This window comes from Anastrepha obliqua, chromosome 2 (genome assembly GCF_027943255.1).
Source record: "Anastrepha obliqua isolate idAnaObli1 chromosome 2, idAnaObli1_1.0, whole genome shotgun sequence".
NCBI lineage: Eukaryota > Metazoa > Arthropoda > Insecta > Diptera > Tephritidae > Anastrepha > Anastrepha obliqua.
Window position 1 is genome coordinate 98,356,682 of NC_072893.1, and position 20,428 is coordinate 98,377,109.

Consider the following 20,428-nt stretch of genomic DNA (forward strand, 5'->3'; position numbering starts at 1 on the left):
TACCTTACTGATGACGACCCCTGCAAACGAACTAATATGATTTTAGGGCATGTACCTGGAATGTCCGGTCCCTTAATGGGAAAGGTGCCTCTGTATGACTGGTTGATGTCTTCGAGAGAGTACAGACTGACATCACTGCCATTCAAGAGATGATATGGACGGGAAAAGGTAGGAAAACTTAGGACCTTGCGACGTTTACCACTGCTGGAAAGGAGCGCAAATTCGGTATTGGGTTTGTTGTGGGAGAGAGACTTCGTCATCAAGTACTGTGGTTCACTCCTATGGACGAGCGTCGCACAATAAACCGGATCAAAGTCCGATTTTTTTAACATCTCGCTCATTTACGCCCACCCCCGACGGAAGAGAAGGACGATGCGACCAAATATTCCTTCTATGAGCGCCTAGAACGTTCCTATAAGCCCTGCCCCCGCCACGACACAAAAATCGTGTATAGCGATTTCAACGCCAGGGTGAACAAAGAGTGTTGTTTTTGGTCCCACAGTCGGAAAATTCAGCCTGCACAACGAAACATCCGGTAAGGGACAGAGGCTGATCGACCTCGCCGGGGCCCGAAACATGTTAGTGTACAGCACCAGATTCCAGGATAAGAAGATACACCAAGCTACCTGGCTGTCTCCTGATCGAAAATCGCGAAACCAGATCGATCGTGTTGTGATAGATGGAAGACACGCTTCTAGTGTATTAGATGTACGTACGATCCCAGGACCCAACATCGACTGGCATCACTATCTTGTTGCAGCCAAACTGCGCACACGCCTCTGTGCAGCAAAAAACGTGCATCTACCTACGCAAAGAATGTTCGACATCGAAAAGCTGCAATCACAACAGACAGCCAGAAGATTCGCCACTCGACTCTCACTCCTGTTCTCAGAGAGTACTGCCCAACAAACCGGCATGCACGAACAATGGAGCAACATTTCTCGTTCCCTACGTACCGCCGCCGAAGAAGAAATCGGATTCCGGCGAGCCCGCAAAAACAATTGGTACGATGGGGAATGTCATGCTGAAGATCCCGATACCCCAATCGTTGACGACGGAATTGTCGTTCCGCTACCCGACTATGACGAGGTGAGAATAGCCATAACGCTGGACTGGCGGCGAGGAGCTGGTAAGGTGCATGCATCAGCTTCTATGCAAAATATGGTCGGATGAAAGCATGCCTGCCGGATGAACAGCATGCCTCTCCTTACGACGGGAGATCCTGCCATCTTTGCCAATTATCGCGGGATTAGTCTTTTAAATTTCGCCTATAAGGTTCTAGCGAGCGTACTGTGTGCAAGGCTGAAGTCCACCATCAACCAACTGAGTGGACCTTATCAGTGTGGCTTTAGACCTGGAAAGTACACCATCGACAAGATATTCACAATACGCCACGTCTTGGAAAAGACCGATGAAAGGAGAATCGACATGCACTATCTTTTCGTCGACTTCAAAGTTGCATTCGGCAGCACGAAAAGGAGTTTCCTGTATGCCGCGATGTCTGAATTTGGTATCCCCACAAAACTAATACGGTTTTGCAAGATGACGTTGCTCAACACCAGCAGCGCCATCAGAATTGGGTAGGACGTCTCCGTGGCGTTTGATACCAAACAAGGTTTCGCGTGACTTCTTTAACTTAATGTTGGAAAGGTTCGTACAAGCCGCAGAACTAATCGATCAGGCACAATATTTTATAAGAGCGTACAATTGTTGGCGCATGCCGATGATATTGATATCATCGGCCTTAAGAACCACGCTGTTAGTTCTGCCTTCTCCAAACGGGATAAAGAGGCAAAGCGAATGGGCCTGGTGGTGAACGAGAACAAAACGAAGTACTTCCTGTCGTGAAACAAACAGTCGGCGCACACGAGTATCGGCACCCCCCGGCATAACAGTTGACAGTTCTTAATGTTAGCCTGGAAATCCAATGTAGTTTATGTCGCCCGAATGGATGCAAACGATCCGGCTCTAAAAGTATTCGATGCGGTGGTAGCAAAAGGAGAGGATGATCTCCTCTGGGTTGGAAAGATCAGGTGGAATAGGAGTTGACTTCACTTGGTGTATCCAACTGGCGCCGGTTAGCATGGGAAAGAAACGACCGGCACGCTTTGTTAAGCTTTGTTAAACTCGGCCAAAACCGCTTAAGTCGGCTAAATTCGCGCCAACGATGGTATTTATTTGGTGTTGGGTCAAATAATCGAGCACAATTTGGGCTCGGTGCGATGGCGCGTTATCATCATGCAAAATCCAAGAATTGTTTGCCCACATTTTCGGCCGTTTGCGACGTACAGCATCTCTCAAACGCTTCAAAACGGATGAATAATCTCGCCTTGGCAATCGAAGAAAACAGTCAAATCGGTACTTTTTGATCGTAGGGTATTTAAAATGATTTACGGAAAAGATTCAGAGCAAAATAGAATGTTTTAGATTAAAGCAATTAAATAAAAAAATGTTTTTTTCTAAAGACTTCAAGTATATTCCTCGCAAACATACACAAGCTGTGAATAAAATGAAATCGGAGATTAGGTATTCGCCTTTTTTAAAAACGTGTTTTATTACTTTTCGGAAAAAATATCTCAATAATCGTTTTTCATTTATTTAATCTGTTTATACTCCTCAACATTAAAACGTGTCTCTTACGTACAAGGTATATTAAAAAATCGTAATCAAATAATTCCGCATGTCAGTTATTCCAAAATACCAAAATGTCACGAAAAACGGCTTCAAAGTTTTCAATTTACTATACCTCCCTAGTAAAAGTAAGGAACATTTTCACGTAATGAGATACTCTGTTAATTGACATCGCCATGAATTTTTTGCTCAGAATTAAAAAAAAAAATTGTAGTCTTTTCTGCATGCTTCTCTAACATTTTTTTCCATTATGTCACTTGCAGCAAATACAGGGTGCGCCATCTTTTATGTCGGTATGAAAATATTGAATAGCTTTAAAAAAAGAGTCAACTCTGACAAAACCGAGTTGATGCTATTCACCAGGAAATACAAGCCTCTGCCCTTTAAGCTTCCAAAACTAAACGACCAGTGTCTTACACTTGGATTGGAAGTCAGATATCTTGGTGTAATACTTGACCCCAAGCTCCATTAGAAGCTGTACCTAGAAAATCGAGTTAAGAAGGCCAGTATAGCCTTCTACGCCAGTAAATCTATGTTCGGCAAAAAATGGAGTCTCAAGCCACGTGTCTTACTTTGGATGTACAACTTAGTGGGTTTGGTGGGTAACTCTTCAGAAGCGCTACAACACCACTAAACTAGAGAGAGTGCAAAGAACTGCATGTGTGGGCATCACTGGTGCTTGTAGAACATGTCCCGCTGCTGCGCTTAACGTTGTTATGCACTTACTTTCTGTGGTTCTGCAAGTTAAATCCATTGCTGCTTAGAGCGCTATTAGGTTGAAGGAGATTGGCCCCTAGAGACAATTTCCTGTAGGACATGGTAGCATCCTGAAGCAGATCTCCCCTTCCTTCTCTGTTCTTCGCACTGATCTCTCCATCCGCAAACTGGGATTTGAGGGTTGTGCTAGGGCTATCTTTCCGAGCAGGCAAGACTGGAAGGAGGAGAGAGTCGGTACGGATCCAAGATGGAATTTGGAGTGGGAGCGGGGGTTTCCTCTAAATCAGCCAGTATCTCGGTCTCCTCTAATCTGCCCGAAACGAGCAGCGTTTTTCAAGCAGAGGTCTTCGCGAACCTGCAGGGATGCAAAATGCTTCGGGATCGCTGTTGGGAGGGAGACATTAATATTTTTTCCGATAGCCAAGCTACGATCAAGGCCCTGTCGTCACCGTATTTCAGCTCTCTTCTGGTGAACTCCTGTAAGGAGGAACTCAAATAGCTCGATCGCGCAGGAAACATCTCTTTTATCTGGGTTTCTGGGTACAGGAATATAGAAGGAAATGAAATTGCCAAGCTCGTCGGCAGGGGTCGACAGAACCGGTTTCAGCTGTGCCCCTCTCAGATATCGGTGTCCCTTTGTCCGTTGTTAAAGGGAAACTACACAATTTCTTTCTCAAAAAAACGCAAGACAGATGGAGGCCTGTCTCATCGTGTGCTGTGGCCCCATACGATAGAAACAGAACGCTTAAGGCGATGGCAATACCCCGCCATTCAATTTCCAAACTCATTGCGGTGTTCACTGGTCACTGGGTGATCGGTACTCATGCGGAGAAGCTTGGAATTCCGTACAACCCCTATTGCAGAAGCTGTGGGATCCTGCAAATGTACGGCTCTGGCGGCTAGGTGCTAGAGATTCCTTAGCGTGCCCTTTGAGGATGACTTGAAGAAATTCTCCGGCCTATATCCCTTTTCTCTCCTCCACTACATCAACAGCACTAGATGGCTGTAGAAGCTTTTCTCCTCCCAAAAATGTTTCTTTGCACAGGTAGTGGTCCACATTATGGTACCAAAACGGCACGTAAGTGCTACTTGAAGTGTGCGTATGGTACTCTTGCCATTTTACCTACCTACCTACCTTGAAAAAAAATCAACTCATTTGTATGAGTTAAATATTTTCATTTCGTTTAGTTATTTACAATTTATTAAAACTATTTTTTTAATACAATATCAATCAAGTGGCCTCCTTATTAGCAATCACAAACTGCGATCTTTTTTCTGCGTTTGTCATCCATCACCTTGTCAAGCATTTCGGGTTTTATAGCGTCGATTTCGGCACGAATGTTTGCCTTAAGCTGGTCAATAGTTTTTCGCTTGTTGGCGTAAACCTCGGGGGCATAAGTCAGGTGATCTGGGAGGCCAGTCAATGACGCCTCTTTTTCACACTAGAAGTCCCGGGAATTTTCGTTGCAGAAATTCAATTGTTGCATTCGCAGTGCGGCATGGCGCACCGACTTGTTGAAGCCAGTAACCGTCTAAACCTTTCTCACGCATTTTCGGGCAGACATAATGAGCCAACATCCATCAATATCGGTTTCCATCTTCCGTTTCGTTTTCTCGTTTATTGGCGCAAATGCCGACCCAAACAGTTACTTTCCGGTCATGCAATAGCGTTTCATGGATCTCATGTGGATTCTCAGTTCTCGAAATACGGCAATTTTGTTTATTCACACTGCCAGAGAGGTTAAAATGTGCCTCGTCAGTCATTGAAATTTCCAAAATTGGGTTCAGTGTCAACCATTCGAGCGACTGTTGGGCCGTATTCCAAGCGACGTGAATGGTCTGTCGGCAATATTCTTTGTGTCAATTGCACTTTATACCGAAACAAATTTAAATCATCCCTTAAAATGCGCTGCACTGTGGTTTCACTGACGCCAAAATGCTGAGCGCGACGACGATACGTCACTGTTGGCTCCTGGGCAACGCACTCCCTCACTGCTTCAACAAGTTCATTGGAACGTCTTGGTCGTTGATGAACGGCATGTTGACGAACTACTACTGTCCCGTACTCAAAAAAATTCGACACCAAACGACGAATAGTATTGTCAGACGGTACCTGTTTGCCGCGATACTTTTTACGCGTTGAGTTAGAACAATAGAACGACTATTTTCGATGTACGAGTATAGCATAAAAAATGGCGCGCCCTGTATGTGCTTGTATATGTCAGAGTCACGCTACTGCTACCACTACTCCAACGAACGTCCTAGAAACATTCATCATAAAATGGAAAAAGGTTGGAAAACAGCAAAAAAGTGAACTGAATTTCAGCCAGCCGTTGAATAACACACGCAACCGCACGTTAATAAGAAGGAAAAACATGTTACAAAGAAAATGGCTAATGTTTTAAGATTTTCCACTTGATCTGCACTTGAACTACTTTTTCAACGTCAGCTCATTCATGAGTTCATTTGCAAACTCTGCCGGGCTTGTGTTATATTTACGATAGAAAATGAGGTTGCTTTGAAATGTTAGTAGCACCTGTGTCAACTTTTTTGCGACAATTTAGTTGAAAACATTTACTAACTGAGATTCTTTAGTTTTTTACTTCTACTTTTCGTTTTCTGTATTTCTTCCGTTTCTTTCTCGAGTTTCATTCCTTAGTCGCACTCACTTCCTAACACTTCTTCTCATATTTGTTCTTCGTAAGCTGTATTCGGCTGACTATTGTTACGGTGGTAATTCTCATTCTTGTTGGTATTATTATTATAGTTGCTATTGTTGTCACTTCTCGTTCTTTGTATGTGCTTGCAGATTTCTTACAGTTTTTTTTATTCTTTCCATATTTGGAGCAAGTACTATGACACCCCTACTTTCTTCTAGAAACAAAATGCTTGACAATTTGAGTTAAGATTTCACTTTAATGTAAGCGAAAAAGCGTACAAACAAACAACTAAAATAGAACAAAACTACGATAGCTTTTTTGAGCGTACTTAATTTTTGAAAAAAGTGAATAGAGGGTGGGAACAAAAGCAAGATATGTAGGAAAAAATGTCACTGCATGATAAATGCAAAGTGAAACATGAGAAGAGCTCCCATATACTTCTAATAAATTAGCTCACATTCATAAGATAACTGAGAGTTGTGTCTTCCTCCTTGGCACATCACTTTCCTTCGCCACTCCTTCAATTTTCCATCATAGAACTGCGCTTTGAAAAAAGAAAACTAAGAAGGGATAGAAGTGATTCTGCATTTTTTAAATCTGAAAACTCCATTTTCCGGGCGTTTATAGTTTTTAAGTAATTTTAAATTTTCATAAATTCACCAAATTTGTTCAAAGCAAATTGTTCGAAATGACCTCCAAACATAAACGTATTTATTAAAAGAGAAATGTTAATAACAAATATAGACAAATGTAAAAGTCGCTATTTTCAGACGGTACTAAAAAGCGTTGATAGAAAAAGAGAAAGCTTATAAGCCATCCAAGGTATTTTTGTGTATAAGTACTTTTCCAATTTTCACTAACTCTGTTGGCCGTTCCATAAGAGCTTAATGACATCGGACCAGCTGTGGCAATGCCATCCAAAGTATTTTTGGGTATAGCTCCACAACGCTGCACAACACTGGGTATACAGGAATGAACACTGAAATCCCATTACTTGCGCAGCGGTCTATTACAGTACGTGGTAGGCTAAGCATTTTTTTGTGCCATGTAAAAATAAATAAATAATTGGCGCGTACACTTGTTTTAAGTGTGCGTTTTGAAGTTGCTCCACAAATGGAGGGACCAACAGTTTTAAGCCAACTCCGAACGGAAAAGGGTTTTTATGAGGAGCTTTTTCATGAGGAGCAATGCCTTCCGAGGGGCGACCGAAAAACGTTTTCTATTATTTGAAGAGCACCAACCATTCGGCTACGACGGCCGCTTAGTACCTTCCTTTTTTTGTCACTATTTGAGGATGTGATTGGTGAGTCGGGCAAGAATGGAAAATTGCTGAACCATAAAAAAATTAGCGGTTGAGATCAAACTATAATTTTAACTTTGCGACACGAAAACTACATCCTTTGCCAAATTAGTGCTGAAAATAAATTTAGTAAGATTATAATTTTACCTCAAAATAAGTTCAACTTCCAGACTGCAAAAATATTCATAGTCATTTTTTTGATATCTTATATTAAATCAGTTAAGGCATATGCATATAAGTCCATTCTCACATTTCCACACAAATTGTGTGCATTTTGAGTCTCCAGATTTCGGCATCCGCAGAAATACACTCACATAGTACACTGGGAGGTTTGTCATTGCCGAACAGTGCCCGCTATTTCAAAAAACTTTTTTTCATCTACTGCTTAATTTCTACTGTGAGCTTCGAACCCCGGCAAACTGAATAGTAATCACGCCCAAACCCCTTGTTCACTTAATGGATAACAAGGATTTTCACAAACATGATAAATGAATAGTCATTCACTGAAGGCAGGGTGCGGAAAATTAAACGAGCGATATGAGCACGTACGCAAGTATATGATATGAGTATGTACATATGTATGTATTGGCAATTGCAGTGAATGTGGTGTCTAATGTACCACTCACTTTAAAGGTACTCCAGTCATAGATGCTGTTGTTCTTTGCTGTTGTTGCTGTTGCTTCTTGAAGTTTTCTTGTATTACACTGCCCTGCAAATTTCAATTTTTCTGATGCGAATAAGATGTGACCTAGTGTTCCCGAAGGGAATTTTCGCGCTGAGCACGAATCCGAATTCAAAAATTTTCCATCACGTCAGTAAGCCCAAACCCAAATTGTTCGCATGCACCCTTAGAGTAGGGGGTGTACTTATGTCTACGGGGGTAGGGAAAAAATGAACATAGGAACTTATCTACACCCAAGATAAGATATAATGAAATGTGCAGTGTTCCTAAGGTATTTAGTGTCGCTGATTACAAATCTAAAGTAAGATTTCCAAAATTCAAAATGGCGGCATCAAAAACTCCCTAGTAACAAGTTTCAAGCAAATTGGATAAATTTTTAACATTTTCGTCCGCCATTTTGAATTTTGGGAATCTGACTACAGGTTTGTAATCAGCGGCACTAAATACCTTAGGAACACTGCACTTTTCATTATATCTTATCTTGGGTGTAGATAAGTTCCTATGTTCATTTTTTTCCCTACCCCCGTAGACATAAGTACACCCCCTACTCTAAGGGTGCATGCGAACAATTTGGGTTTGGGCTGAATGAAAACACCAAAATTAAGAAAAAATTTTTTCTAATAGCAGTCGCCCCTCGGCAGGCAATGGCAAACCTCCGAGTGTATTTCTGCCATGAAAAACCTCCTCATAAAAAATATTTGCCGTTCGGAGTCGGCTTAAAACTGTACTTCACTCCATTTGGGGAACAACATAAAGACGCACACCACAAATAGCAGGAAGAGCTCGGCCAAACACCCAAAAAGGGTGTACGCGCCAATTATATATATATATTCACAATGGAAGGACTACAGTGAGCCAAAATAGACTTTATTTGAGATAGGTATGTATTACGTTATTAATAAAAATGATTATAAATAATGAACAGCAAACGAATCGAACCGTACATTTTCACTTGAGTTTGCAATATATTATCTGCCTTTAACTATCCTATTATTTATAATTATAATATACTAGCTTTAAATATCATAGAAAATAATTTTTTATTAATAATCATAATATTACAATACCCGGCATCCGTTGCTATGCCTCGTTGAATGAAATCAAAACAACCAATCAGAAAAATATCAAGCAAAATTATTTTTATTAATTTTCTATCTCAAACCGTGTTTGAACTTTGCATTTGGATCATAGTTGAACAGCTTATGCGGATTATGAAGTCTAGAGTGTGCTATAAATAGTGGGAAATAGGAAAAACTAAGATTTTTTAGATTAAATTTAAGCAAATATTCGATTATTTAGTAACGAATGAAAGTGGTGGCGCGGCCTGGGGGCTGTGGGAAAGGAGTTCGATCATAAAAACATGCCTATAACCTTCATTTGGTGTTGTCGCTTCGTAGTGATGCGCGGACAACGTACAGACATTCACCTTTATAGTATAGATTTCATATACCTAAATAAATAAATATCTCCATTGAACTTTATCCGGCATATAAAACATCTAAGGCTGTAACTTTAAGTAAATTCAATATTATGTGTAAAACTCATACATATAACATACAGTTGCACCAACTTTTTCCCACAACAAACTTGTTAATGAACACAGTTCGGCAGTAACCGATAGTCTTGTAGATAGACGAGGTTTATATATATGTATATAACTATATTTATAATTGGCGCGTACACCCTTTTTGGGTGTTTGGCCGAGCTTCTCCTCCTATTTGTCGTGTGTGTCTTGATGCTGTTCCACAAATGGAGGAATGGATGGCGTTCTACAGTTTCAATCCAACTCCGAACGGCAGATATTTTTATGAGGAGCTTTTTCATCGTAGAAATACACACGGAGGTTTGCCATTGCCTGCTATTAGTAAAAACTTTTTCTTCATTTTGGTGTTTTACCGAGATTCGAACCTACGTTCTCTCTGAATTCCGAATGATAGTCACGCACCAACCCATTCGGCTACGGCGGCCACCGAGGACGAGGTTTACTTTCTGATAAATAAACTCATGCCCTATTTTGTCTATCAACAAAATTAAAATATGCTTACACATTTATACTCGTATTACCGTAAGTATAATATATGTATGTTTGTCTTATGTCCCTTCTCCTAGAAAACTCAATAAAATAAAAAAATTAATTGCTCAATTACATTTTACCAAGGTAAATTACATGCCCCCAATTGGCAAGCACACTTTTTTAAACATCAAATGCCCAAAAGGCACCACTCAGCTAAATAACAGTTTTGTAAGTTTCATATTTCGCAAAGCATTTCATCCCCTGCCACTAGTTACTATGAACTTTCGTTGGTGAGCGTATCGTTAATCGGACGTAGCCTCACTGACAGCGAAGTTTTCAGTTGAGAAAATCTTTACGGTTGGATAACTGCTAAATAAAGCAAAACTTTAAGAATATTAACAGCAGAAAAGTGATTATATCGCTAATTATAACTCATACACAATGTTTGACGCTCACTCAAAATATTTAAGAGGCTTTTAAATGTCTTTTCGAGTATTTATTTTTTAGTCATTGTAATTTACCTTCTTTTCTTTCAGCAATGGACGCTAAATTGGACTCACGTCAAGGACAGTTTCCAGCTTCTTTTCCGGACACTTTTAAGGATTTCTTTGCAATGATGAGTGAAGACGAAGACCATCCTGATTTATTATCGACTTTATTGGAAGATAAAGTAATTTCAAAACAATTTTTTGAGGCAATTTTTTCAAAAATATAATTACGCTGAACAAGTCGCATTTAATTAGTTATAAAAACTGTTATTCACATTTACTTCCCATTTTAAAGCAATTATTAGAAGGGGTAATTATAATTATAGGCGGCCGCCGTAGGCGAATGGGTTGGTGCGCGACTACCATTCGGAATTCACAGAGAGAACGTCGATTCGAATCTCGGTGAAAACACCAAAATTAAGAAAAACATTTTTCTAATCGCGGTCGCCCCTCGGCAGGCAATGGCAAACCTCCGAGTTTATTTCTGCCATGAAAAAGCTCCTCATAAAAAAATATCTGCCGTTCGGAGTCGGCTTAACTGTAGGTCCCTCCATTTGTGGAACAACACCAAGACGCACACCACAAATACGAGGAGGAGCTCGGCCAAACACCCAAAAAGGGTGCACACGCCAATTATATTATATATATATATACAGGGCTGTCGAGGTAAATTCGGAATGTTGAACTTAAAAACAAAACTAGTGGATATTTACTCAAAAATAATTTTATTTGCACTTAACTTTGTATAATATGAGTACACATATCGTAGTTGAAAATTATTCAATGTAACCTCCATCTCGTGCAATTACCTGCTCCAGCCGGGACCTGAAGCTCCCACATGCGCGAGCTACCTCCTCTTTGTCAATTATGGTCATCACTTCCTCGATGGTTGTCTTCAGAGCGTCCTTAGTGTTATGAGGCTTCGCGTTAACTTTGGCTTCAACTGTGCCCCACACGTAATAATCAAGAGGATTGCAGTTTGGGCTTGAAGGTGGCCAAAAATCTGGTAACCGGTGGTAGGGTAGGTTGTTCTGGAGCCAAGCCTGAGTCTTCTTTGCCTTGTGAGCAGGTGCGGAGTCCTGCTGAAACACATATTCTCTTTCAGCAGCCACACGATCCATCCAGGGTTGCGTTTTTTTGTAGCCAAACCACTCAATTATCTCTTTAGGGCTTCTTCCGGCGCGAAGTGACTCTAGTATCGCAGCTCTTCTGTCCTGCTCTCGACTCATCGTTTCACTAGCACTTACTCCGGCACTCCAATGTCAATCAGGAAACAATACACTAAAAATATGTCCCTTTATCAGCGGTTTTAGACTTAACGCTACTGCTCCAAAGCTTTCGAAATGTTTTCCGGATTTACCTCGACGGCCCTGTACAATTATAATTACAGTGGTAAAGAAAACCTATGGCTAAAAGAAATTACCAATCTGGACTTTAATTCTTGTTATAACTTTATTAGGCTTTCATTATTCAGAAGCAACTAGATTTAAAAGTTTAGGTTTGATTTTATATTGCCATTGCTCAAGAAACCAAAGTAAACCAACAATAGAGGCATTCAAGATTTGTTGGGCATGCTCTTGTACATTTGTGGTTTTATGGTTATTGGATTAAATGCAGTACAATTCAAAGAGAACATACATTCACTTTTGAAATGCAACACTGCTACTAACTAAGACACAGGCAACTCCATTGTGCTCGTGGTTTTTGCCTCGTATTCTTTGTAAAGCCGATGATAACAAAAATTTGGCTGGCTCGCTACTGTACATAAATAAAACGATTAGAAGCAAATAAATCAGTTGTTCGAGAAACTTTACAATAGGTCGTGCGAGATGAGTGCGTTTAACCTATATTTTTTGTAGAAATAGGTATACAAATGTAATGAAGTCATCAGCTGATACAACATTGAATACTTTCTAATGGGTACTCATACTCGCAAATAAATATTCACATGAATTCTCTGCTCATGCAACGTATGTATGTATTATTCGCCGCCATTAACACGAAAAAGTTCATTGGTTTTGCAATGAGTTTTTTTTTCTCGAACAAGAGGCACAAGAGACATCGAATGTTGTCATCGAGAGGTTCATGATAATAGGCTTATAAAGCGTTGTTTTTGATAATCTTGACGGCAGACTTTTATTAATGATTTCCTGTTATTATATTCTGCTATTTAGAAAATAATTTCAAACAACATTGAGCTCAAGTTAAGTGAATATTCATTCGCAGAAAACTTTCAACATGCAATCATATGACAACTGTTTTTTATTACATCCAAAATTGTATGTACAGTCGACTATCGTTAATTCAAAGTTATCACGAGTCCCCTACAAAATCTCTTTAATTATGTCCATACATTTTTATGCGCTCGGTAATTCGAACGAAAAAATCATTGCTACGACGCGATAATTCGAAGTCATATGGTCAAGCACTCGACAATTCAAATTTGCAAAGTTTCTTGGTGTGTTAGTAAGAACTTTGAATTTGGGACTTTCCTGAAAATACCTTTACTGTGCGTGGTTGCGTGTTACGCATAAAACATAAGCACATACAATTCGCAAATAATTATGGATGATAAAGAACCATCAATGGTACCAGTAGTTGACATCAGCGGTGTGAGTTTTTCTGACTATGTTCAAGTGGATGAAGATGTCTCAGGACTAACCGATCGGGAAATTTTATCTGCGTCAGATACGAATGAAAAAAGCAACGATGAAGATGAAGACGATACATCAAAACCTTTGACAGAGGTGTTAGTTAAGGTAGCAAGAGACTTACAAAGCTTTTATCTACAAAACAAAACTGATGAAACAGCATATCAGGCACTTCTTCTCATTAAAAAAATTATTGAAAACTCTGAGCAGCTGCAATGTGCTTCGAATCAAACCCTTATACGGGTATGAGTTCTTTTCAAAGATTAATAAATTCACATTATGAATCTATAAAACATTAGGAGTTAAATAAAAACACTTGATAAATCGAAGTTTTATTTATTTTCTTTCAAAAATTTCGAACCATTTAATATTTCAAACACTCAATAATTCGTAATAGTTTAAGAGTCCCCTCGAATTTCGAATTAACGAGAGTCGACTGTATCTGTTAGTAAAGCATTTTATAAAAAAAAATGTGGGCAACTGAATTCTTGGAGAGGGTATTAAAATTTGGATTCGAACAGTTTTCTTAAACACTAAAACTTATTGCCGATATGACGAAATTTTGACTACTCAAGGGGAAACCTATGATTATTCAATAGTACAGTGTGATCTACAACCAAAGGCGAACATTTTTAAGCTAGAAGAATCTACACTTTTCACCAACATCAATACATATACCCCGCACGTACTGGCAGCTTCATACTTTAACCATAAACGTGATGGTTTCACTACAGTTTCGTGCTTGTTGTTAATTGGGAAGACAACACTTACATTCCGATCATCGTGCAATTGCCTTCCCTTCAGATAGCGACGTGTTTTGAATTTTGAAGTTGTATACTAATATTCAGGTTTCTCAGTTCAATTCTTCAAAACAGAAGGAAAATGACATAACTCGACTTTTTGTTTTTGCAAATTACCCACATAGCTTAATAAAACTATTTACACTTCAAATTAAAAGAAATGAAAATTATTTAGCAGATTTCGCTAGAATTTTAAAACCAAACGCGTTTATTATTAATATTACCATATTTTATTTCACATAAAAACACATATTCTTACCATTTAGCAGTCAGTATCAAATCCTAAAATCACCGCATGCCATCTCTCTATCTGCGACTTTTGGTCTTTATTTTTCAATACTATGCACATAGGTAATACCGCATCACAATCGGACAATCGGACACAATACGTCAAGCAACACAAACAGTATTATACAACGCCGTCATGGTGGTAGCCTCCGTTGCCCTACACACCCGAATAGTGTTGGTGGAGAAGGAGCAAACCTCTCTGTCGGTCGGTCCAGTTCGTTTCGCGTGAACCGACCGCGCAATCCAGCCGCCACATACGGAAGTGGTGTTGGTAGCAAAGTTACGAGTAACGGTAGCGAAGCTAGTGTTGGAAACAGCATTTGCAGTAGCATTATCACATTAAACAGGGTAGGACAGAATGCCGGTTCTAGTGGAGTTTATAGCAATGGAGACCATACTGGTAATGGCAGTAATAGTGAAAGTGGGGGCAGTGGTAGTGGCAATGGCAATTTGTTTTGCAAACACATCAAGTATTGTTGTCTGCATCAACAATATCCACCAACAGTACCGGAAACAGCATCCCCACCACACCAGCAATCGCAACCAAAGCAACAACAGCCAACACAACCGAAATCACCTCATAAGCACCGCTCGCCAAAACAATCAACTCAAATGCAATTGTTGAGCTCAGTAACAGTGCCGCCGGCGGTAGGAGCAATGGGCCATTACTTGCAACATGCACATCACTATCAATCGACGGGCGGACCACATGCAACGGATTACAAAAATGATATTAATGGTAGTATACGCTTAGGACCCGACGGTGAAGACAACAGTGGCGGTGATGGCAGCAAGGATCGGCAACAGTTTTTGCATTCAGGACAACAACTACAACAGCAACACCCCCACCATCAGCAACAACAACAACAACATACGGCAGTCCTACCAAAAAGGCACTCGGTAATATTGGAACGTGCGTTCGATTTTGGTGAGTGGGGTTTTATTACTTTGATTTCATATAATTTAAGTAAATGTTACAAAAAAAATTAAAATTTGTGTTTATTAAACAAATTTCACATTTGCTATTTTTCAATTTATATTCTTGTAGTTGCTAAACACACCAGTTGTACTGAACACGCAAATATATGATGATGAAAGCAAAAAGAAAACTGTTCAATATTTCGCAAGATATTAAATTTCAAGTATACGTAAATTTTTATTAGTTTCCTCAGGAGTACAGATGGAGAAACAATATTTTTTCTGCAAGTAGTATTTAGAGGTATTTAGCACGAGTATGGTACCATAGAATTTTATATTTTTAAAATTGAGGAGGGCACGTCTCCTGTGCGCTAGCGGACGTTTCAATATTAGCTCCTTGCATGCATCTGTATCCACTTTGTAGAAGACTCGGATAACGACGGTGATAAATCCTCTGATGGGGTGTCGCCTAAATTTTGCGCACCCCTGTAGATGCCCAATAATTCCGTGATGTCGTTAAGCCTTAACCGTTATGCCTTATGAGTGTATCTGGGGTAAAAGTTGCACCTTTCCACTAGGAGTTGCTATTGTAATGCAGCTGAACGGTATTTTAATTAAGTATTCTTTATGTTTTTCAACAATCAGCCAGTTGACAACACCTAACCAACGAAATGAAGACAATGGAAAGTAGGATAAAAAAGAATGTTCCCTTGGAAAGAAGCGATAACTGTGAATACATTATTTTTTCTGAACACGCATGGTTTGTCCGATTGTCGTCGAGTCAGTCGTTGGTTTTGGGTGTTGCCACACACGTAGTTGCGAAGAGTGCCAGATAGGCCTCATATTGTAATGTTAAGGGGTTATATACCTTGTGATGGATTAAAAAATCGAAAATTTTTTTTAAGGCATATTCTAAAAATACATCTTCTTAACAATATAAATTTAAAAAATCATAAAGATCGGAGCACTAGAACGAAAGTTACAGACCGTGGAAGCGCATGTCCTTATTATGAAGTGCACGCAAAACTTTAGACGCGATTATCAAAAACTATTTGACCGATTTGCATAAACTTTTTTTGATGTGATAACGTCTTATCATTCGATGGAGCCGGCTGCACGCACCAAAAAATGCGTCGTTATCTTGCTCATGCGTCGTTACCTTGCTTGAACTGCAAGCGAGAGCGCGGAACGTACGACAAAGAGGCACACGGCCCACGCGTTCGGCAACGTTCGACATCTGGCTCTCTCCTACTTGAGTGAGCATATATAAGTATGTATATGCGCATATGGATATAAACTCACATATTTATATTTGCATATGCCTTCTTCCTGTGTGCATGGTAATGAACCATTTCTCTGTTGAGAATAGGGCGATGATAGAAAAAGTAGGAAATGAAAGGGAGTGTTTCGAGTGTAATGTGTCTTGAAAAAGTCAAATCGATGATGGTGCCTCTTAGTGTTGTTGACTTATTAACGTCTGATGCGCAATCGAAATTCAACATATCTTTCATGAATTTAATAAATGTTTCCTAATTTTTCACGTTTGTGTAAATGTTAACTTGATCAATTCCATTGCGATTCCATTTACCTCCTTCTCTATATCCCTACAAAATATCTATCAAACAAATAAAATTAAAATTTTGTTTTGAAAATTGCAACCATTAAATCATTATTTTCTTATGACGTTGTCAAGTTAAACTATCGTCAGTAAACCGACTATACAGACAACCTCTCTTTTTAATTATTCGAAGTTACAGCCTCGTGAATCTGAACGGATCACTTTTTATAAATATAATATTTGCATAGTTCGCTGGAATTATTATTTTTTTAATTTTTCAACCCCTCAAAAATATTCTTTTTTTTTGGTGCAAAGCGGTTTTCATATCGTATCATGGGTAAACAAACTGTTCAGATTCACTAAAAAACATTTTTCTACAATAATCATTTATTTTTTTTTTTTGATTTCAGTTGAGCTGCTCATGCCCTACCGTGATCACCGCAAGCCTCTTCTAAAAAACGGCGTTTCGGCGGAGGGGCGATATCAACAATAAATAATAGCATTCTTTAAAATAAAAGCAACAACATGTATTCTTCGAGAGTTACCCTTCAGTTTGATATAGGCCTCATTTGAATAAAAGTTCTAAAACATATTTAAAAAAAATTAAGACAATCGTCCATTTTTTCGGGCTCACAAGGTATATTACCCCTTAATGACACTCATGGCTTATTGACTATTTCGGCTGCAAACTGTCCACCAAAATTTTATAACAAAATAAAGCATTATGTTGACTACCTAAAGACACTTAGAAACAAATTCATAGCCGGAGGTGATTTCAACGCAAAGAACATGACATGGGGCGCAAGACTGACTAATACTAAAGGAAAAGCTCTACTTGGCGCCATCAGAGAATTAATCTGTGACTTTATAAGCACAGGGGAAGCCACTTAATGCACCAACTTGTGTTAGGAAGGTACCCAACTTGCTGGACTTCTTCATAACATAATCTGTAAATTTAAAAATGCTGACAATTACATCCAGCCTTGAACTTTCGTCTGACCATTCACCAATAACTCTGACAATTCAAAAACGCCTACAACTAACACTTAGATGGATACCCTATAACCATCGGACAGACTGGGAAGCTTTTATGGAAGTAATGCAACAAAGCTTGGACAGGAAAATCCCACTAAAAACTACCCACGATATTGAAACTGCAATAACTTTTTTTAATGACACGACTATTATGCCCCTAAGCCGATCCACACCAACTCTTCAACCTCAAACTATGAAATATAACACTCCTGACGCAATAAAAAAGAAACTAAAACAAAACAGAAGAAAACTAAGAAACAAATGGCAGACTACAAGATTTCCGGATGACAAAAAACAACTTAACAAATTAACTAAAGAAATTAAAGAACTATTGAAACATGAAAAAGACAAAAACTAAACAATTACCTTAAAAATATTGACGCAACAAAATCTACAAACTATTCATTGTGGAAGGCGACAAAGTCGGAGCTATAATACACCTCCCACCAATAAGAACCAAAAATGGACATTTAAAAATATACTTCAAAATGAAAATAATACCGACTTCGATTTGACTCATACAACGAGCAAATCATCAAAAACTTCACTAAGAGATATAAAACAATTAATTTCGACTTTAAAAAACAACAAATCCCCTGGATATGACCTCATCACGGGGAAAATCGTAAGGCATATGCCCGACAGTGCAATAATTTATCTTAGCAACGTTTTCAACGCTGCTATAAAACTCAAATACTTCCCAAAGACATGGAAAATTGCCGAAATCATTGCGATCCCAAAGCCCAATAAAGACGCCATGTTTGCATCGTCGTACCGACCAAAAAGTCTGCTGCCGACAATATCAAAAATATTTGACAAGCTACTCTTTAATCGCAAAGAGCCCATTATAACAAAAATAAATTTAATTCCCAAACATCAGTTGTTGTCCAAATATTGTTGTTGCAATTTCATCTGCTCCTCCAACTTTTCAAGCTGAAGGTTTCGCTATATTTTGGAATTGAATGGCATCTGCATACCTTGGCCATTTCGTATGCCTACTTGCTGCACCGACGAGAATACTTTTGGTGGACTGTACGGAATGTCATTTGCAGAGGTGGCGATGCTGCCCGTTGTGAGTTGTTGTAGCCCTGGGTTATACTCACTTGATTTATTTGGCAGTTGCGATCCCTAAACTGATGCACTGGGCTCGAAATACCAGTTCGCAGAAACCCAGGTCGAAAAGTTCGTGGATACTGGAGTAACGGTAGTAACTGTAGAATTTGCTATATTAGTCGCAGGGTTTAGAAGCGGATTGACTCTTGGGTTAGATATCTTCGCAATTGTTGGAAACGTTGGGAGAAAATTCACGTGCCGGTTACCTTGCTTGGTCGTTGGCGATGACGATGTGGTTGGATGTGCGTTCGTGGTTGATGCATGATTCTGACTGCTTTCACAGCTCCAGCTTTCGTCAGCCACATTGCTATGTACTCCAACGCAGTTAAAGTGGTACCAGGCGTCGCAGGTGTCACACTGGTCCATACTCTCGTTATTGACCATTATAGCAAATATTAAAATTAAGTTAAATCACGAATTTCGCGGCAAAAAGTATTAAAGAATTACGACCAAAAAGTTTTGAAGAACTGTTGCGCCTATTTTTCAAGCGCGGCAGTCGTATTATTTTAAATTAAAAGAAAAATTTCTAACAGCGTCCGTCCGCTTTAAAACTTTTTGTATTTCTGTTCTTATTTTTTACGACTACTCCGACTTACACCAAGTGACACATATTTATAGCTAGTCAGAGTGGCCTGATATTACAGTTAGATTTAGTAAATATATAATAAATAGCAATAGAATATATGTTACTGTAATTATTCTTACTGTATGTATATATGCGGCCGCCGTAGCCGAATGGGTTGGTGCGCGACTACCATTCGGAATTCACAGAGAGAACGTTGGTTCGAATCTCGGTGAAACACCAAATTTAAGAAAAACATTTTTCTAATAGCGGGCGCCTCTCGGCAGGCAATGGCAAACCTCCGAGTGTATTTCTGCCATGAAAAAGCTCTTCATAAAAATATCTGCCGTTCGGAGTCGGCTTGAAACTGTAGGTCCCTCCATTTGTGGAACAACATCAAGACGCACACCACAAATAGTAGGAGGAGCTCGGCCAAACACCAAAAAATGGTGTAAGCGCCAATTATATATACATATATATGTATATGTATATATGAAAATAATGAGAGATGCTCATAACATAATAGAAATAAAGTGGAAGTGAGAAAGAATGCGAATCTGAGAATAATGGGAGCATACAGAAATAAGAGACTGAATGATATTTACTGTTCGACTGTAATTTTCGGCGGTAACAATGCCGTTGTGAAAACAAAGCTAATCTAGAGCTGGCGGCGCAAAAACTGAGCTGGTCCTTATCAGTAAAAGTAGGCGGAGTGAAACCGTGCCTATTTTGATTGGAAGGCATGGCATCGCATCCCAAGCATAGTTAAAGTATCTTGGAATCACACCGATGAGACATTCAATCTAAAAATAACCAGTTATAAGGCAATGAGAATAAATAATGTATATGCTACTAAACGTTGGAGAACTTCAAGAAGGTAGAAGAAAGATTCTTTCAACTGTTATTGACTCTATTCTCCTATACGTCGTTCCAGTATAGTCAGAAGGACGAACGATACGTTCAAAAGAGGTACTGCAAGCTAACAGACTTAGCGCACTCAAAGTAGCATGT

The 20,428-nt window shown here is 39.3% G+C and overlaps 1 protein-coding gene across 1 annotated transcript in view; it reads left to right on the forward strand.

Annotated features, from left to right (window-relative positions):
* The window catches only part of LOC129238287 (uncharacterized), an 88,105-nt gene that overhangs the window by 27,479 nt on the left and 40,198 nt on the right, over positions 1–20,428 (forward strand). The window contains exons 2-4 of the mRNA XM_054873325.1: positions 10,541–10,674; positions 14,295–14,879; positions 15,087–15,159. Of these exons, the coding sequence (XP_054729300.1) occupies positions 10,543–10,674; positions 14,295–14,879; positions 15,087–15,159 (790 nt within the window). The 5' untranslated portion in view covers positions 10,541–10,542. The remainder of the gene's footprint in view (positions 1–10,540; positions 10,675–14,294; positions 14,880–15,086; positions 15,160–20,428) is intronic.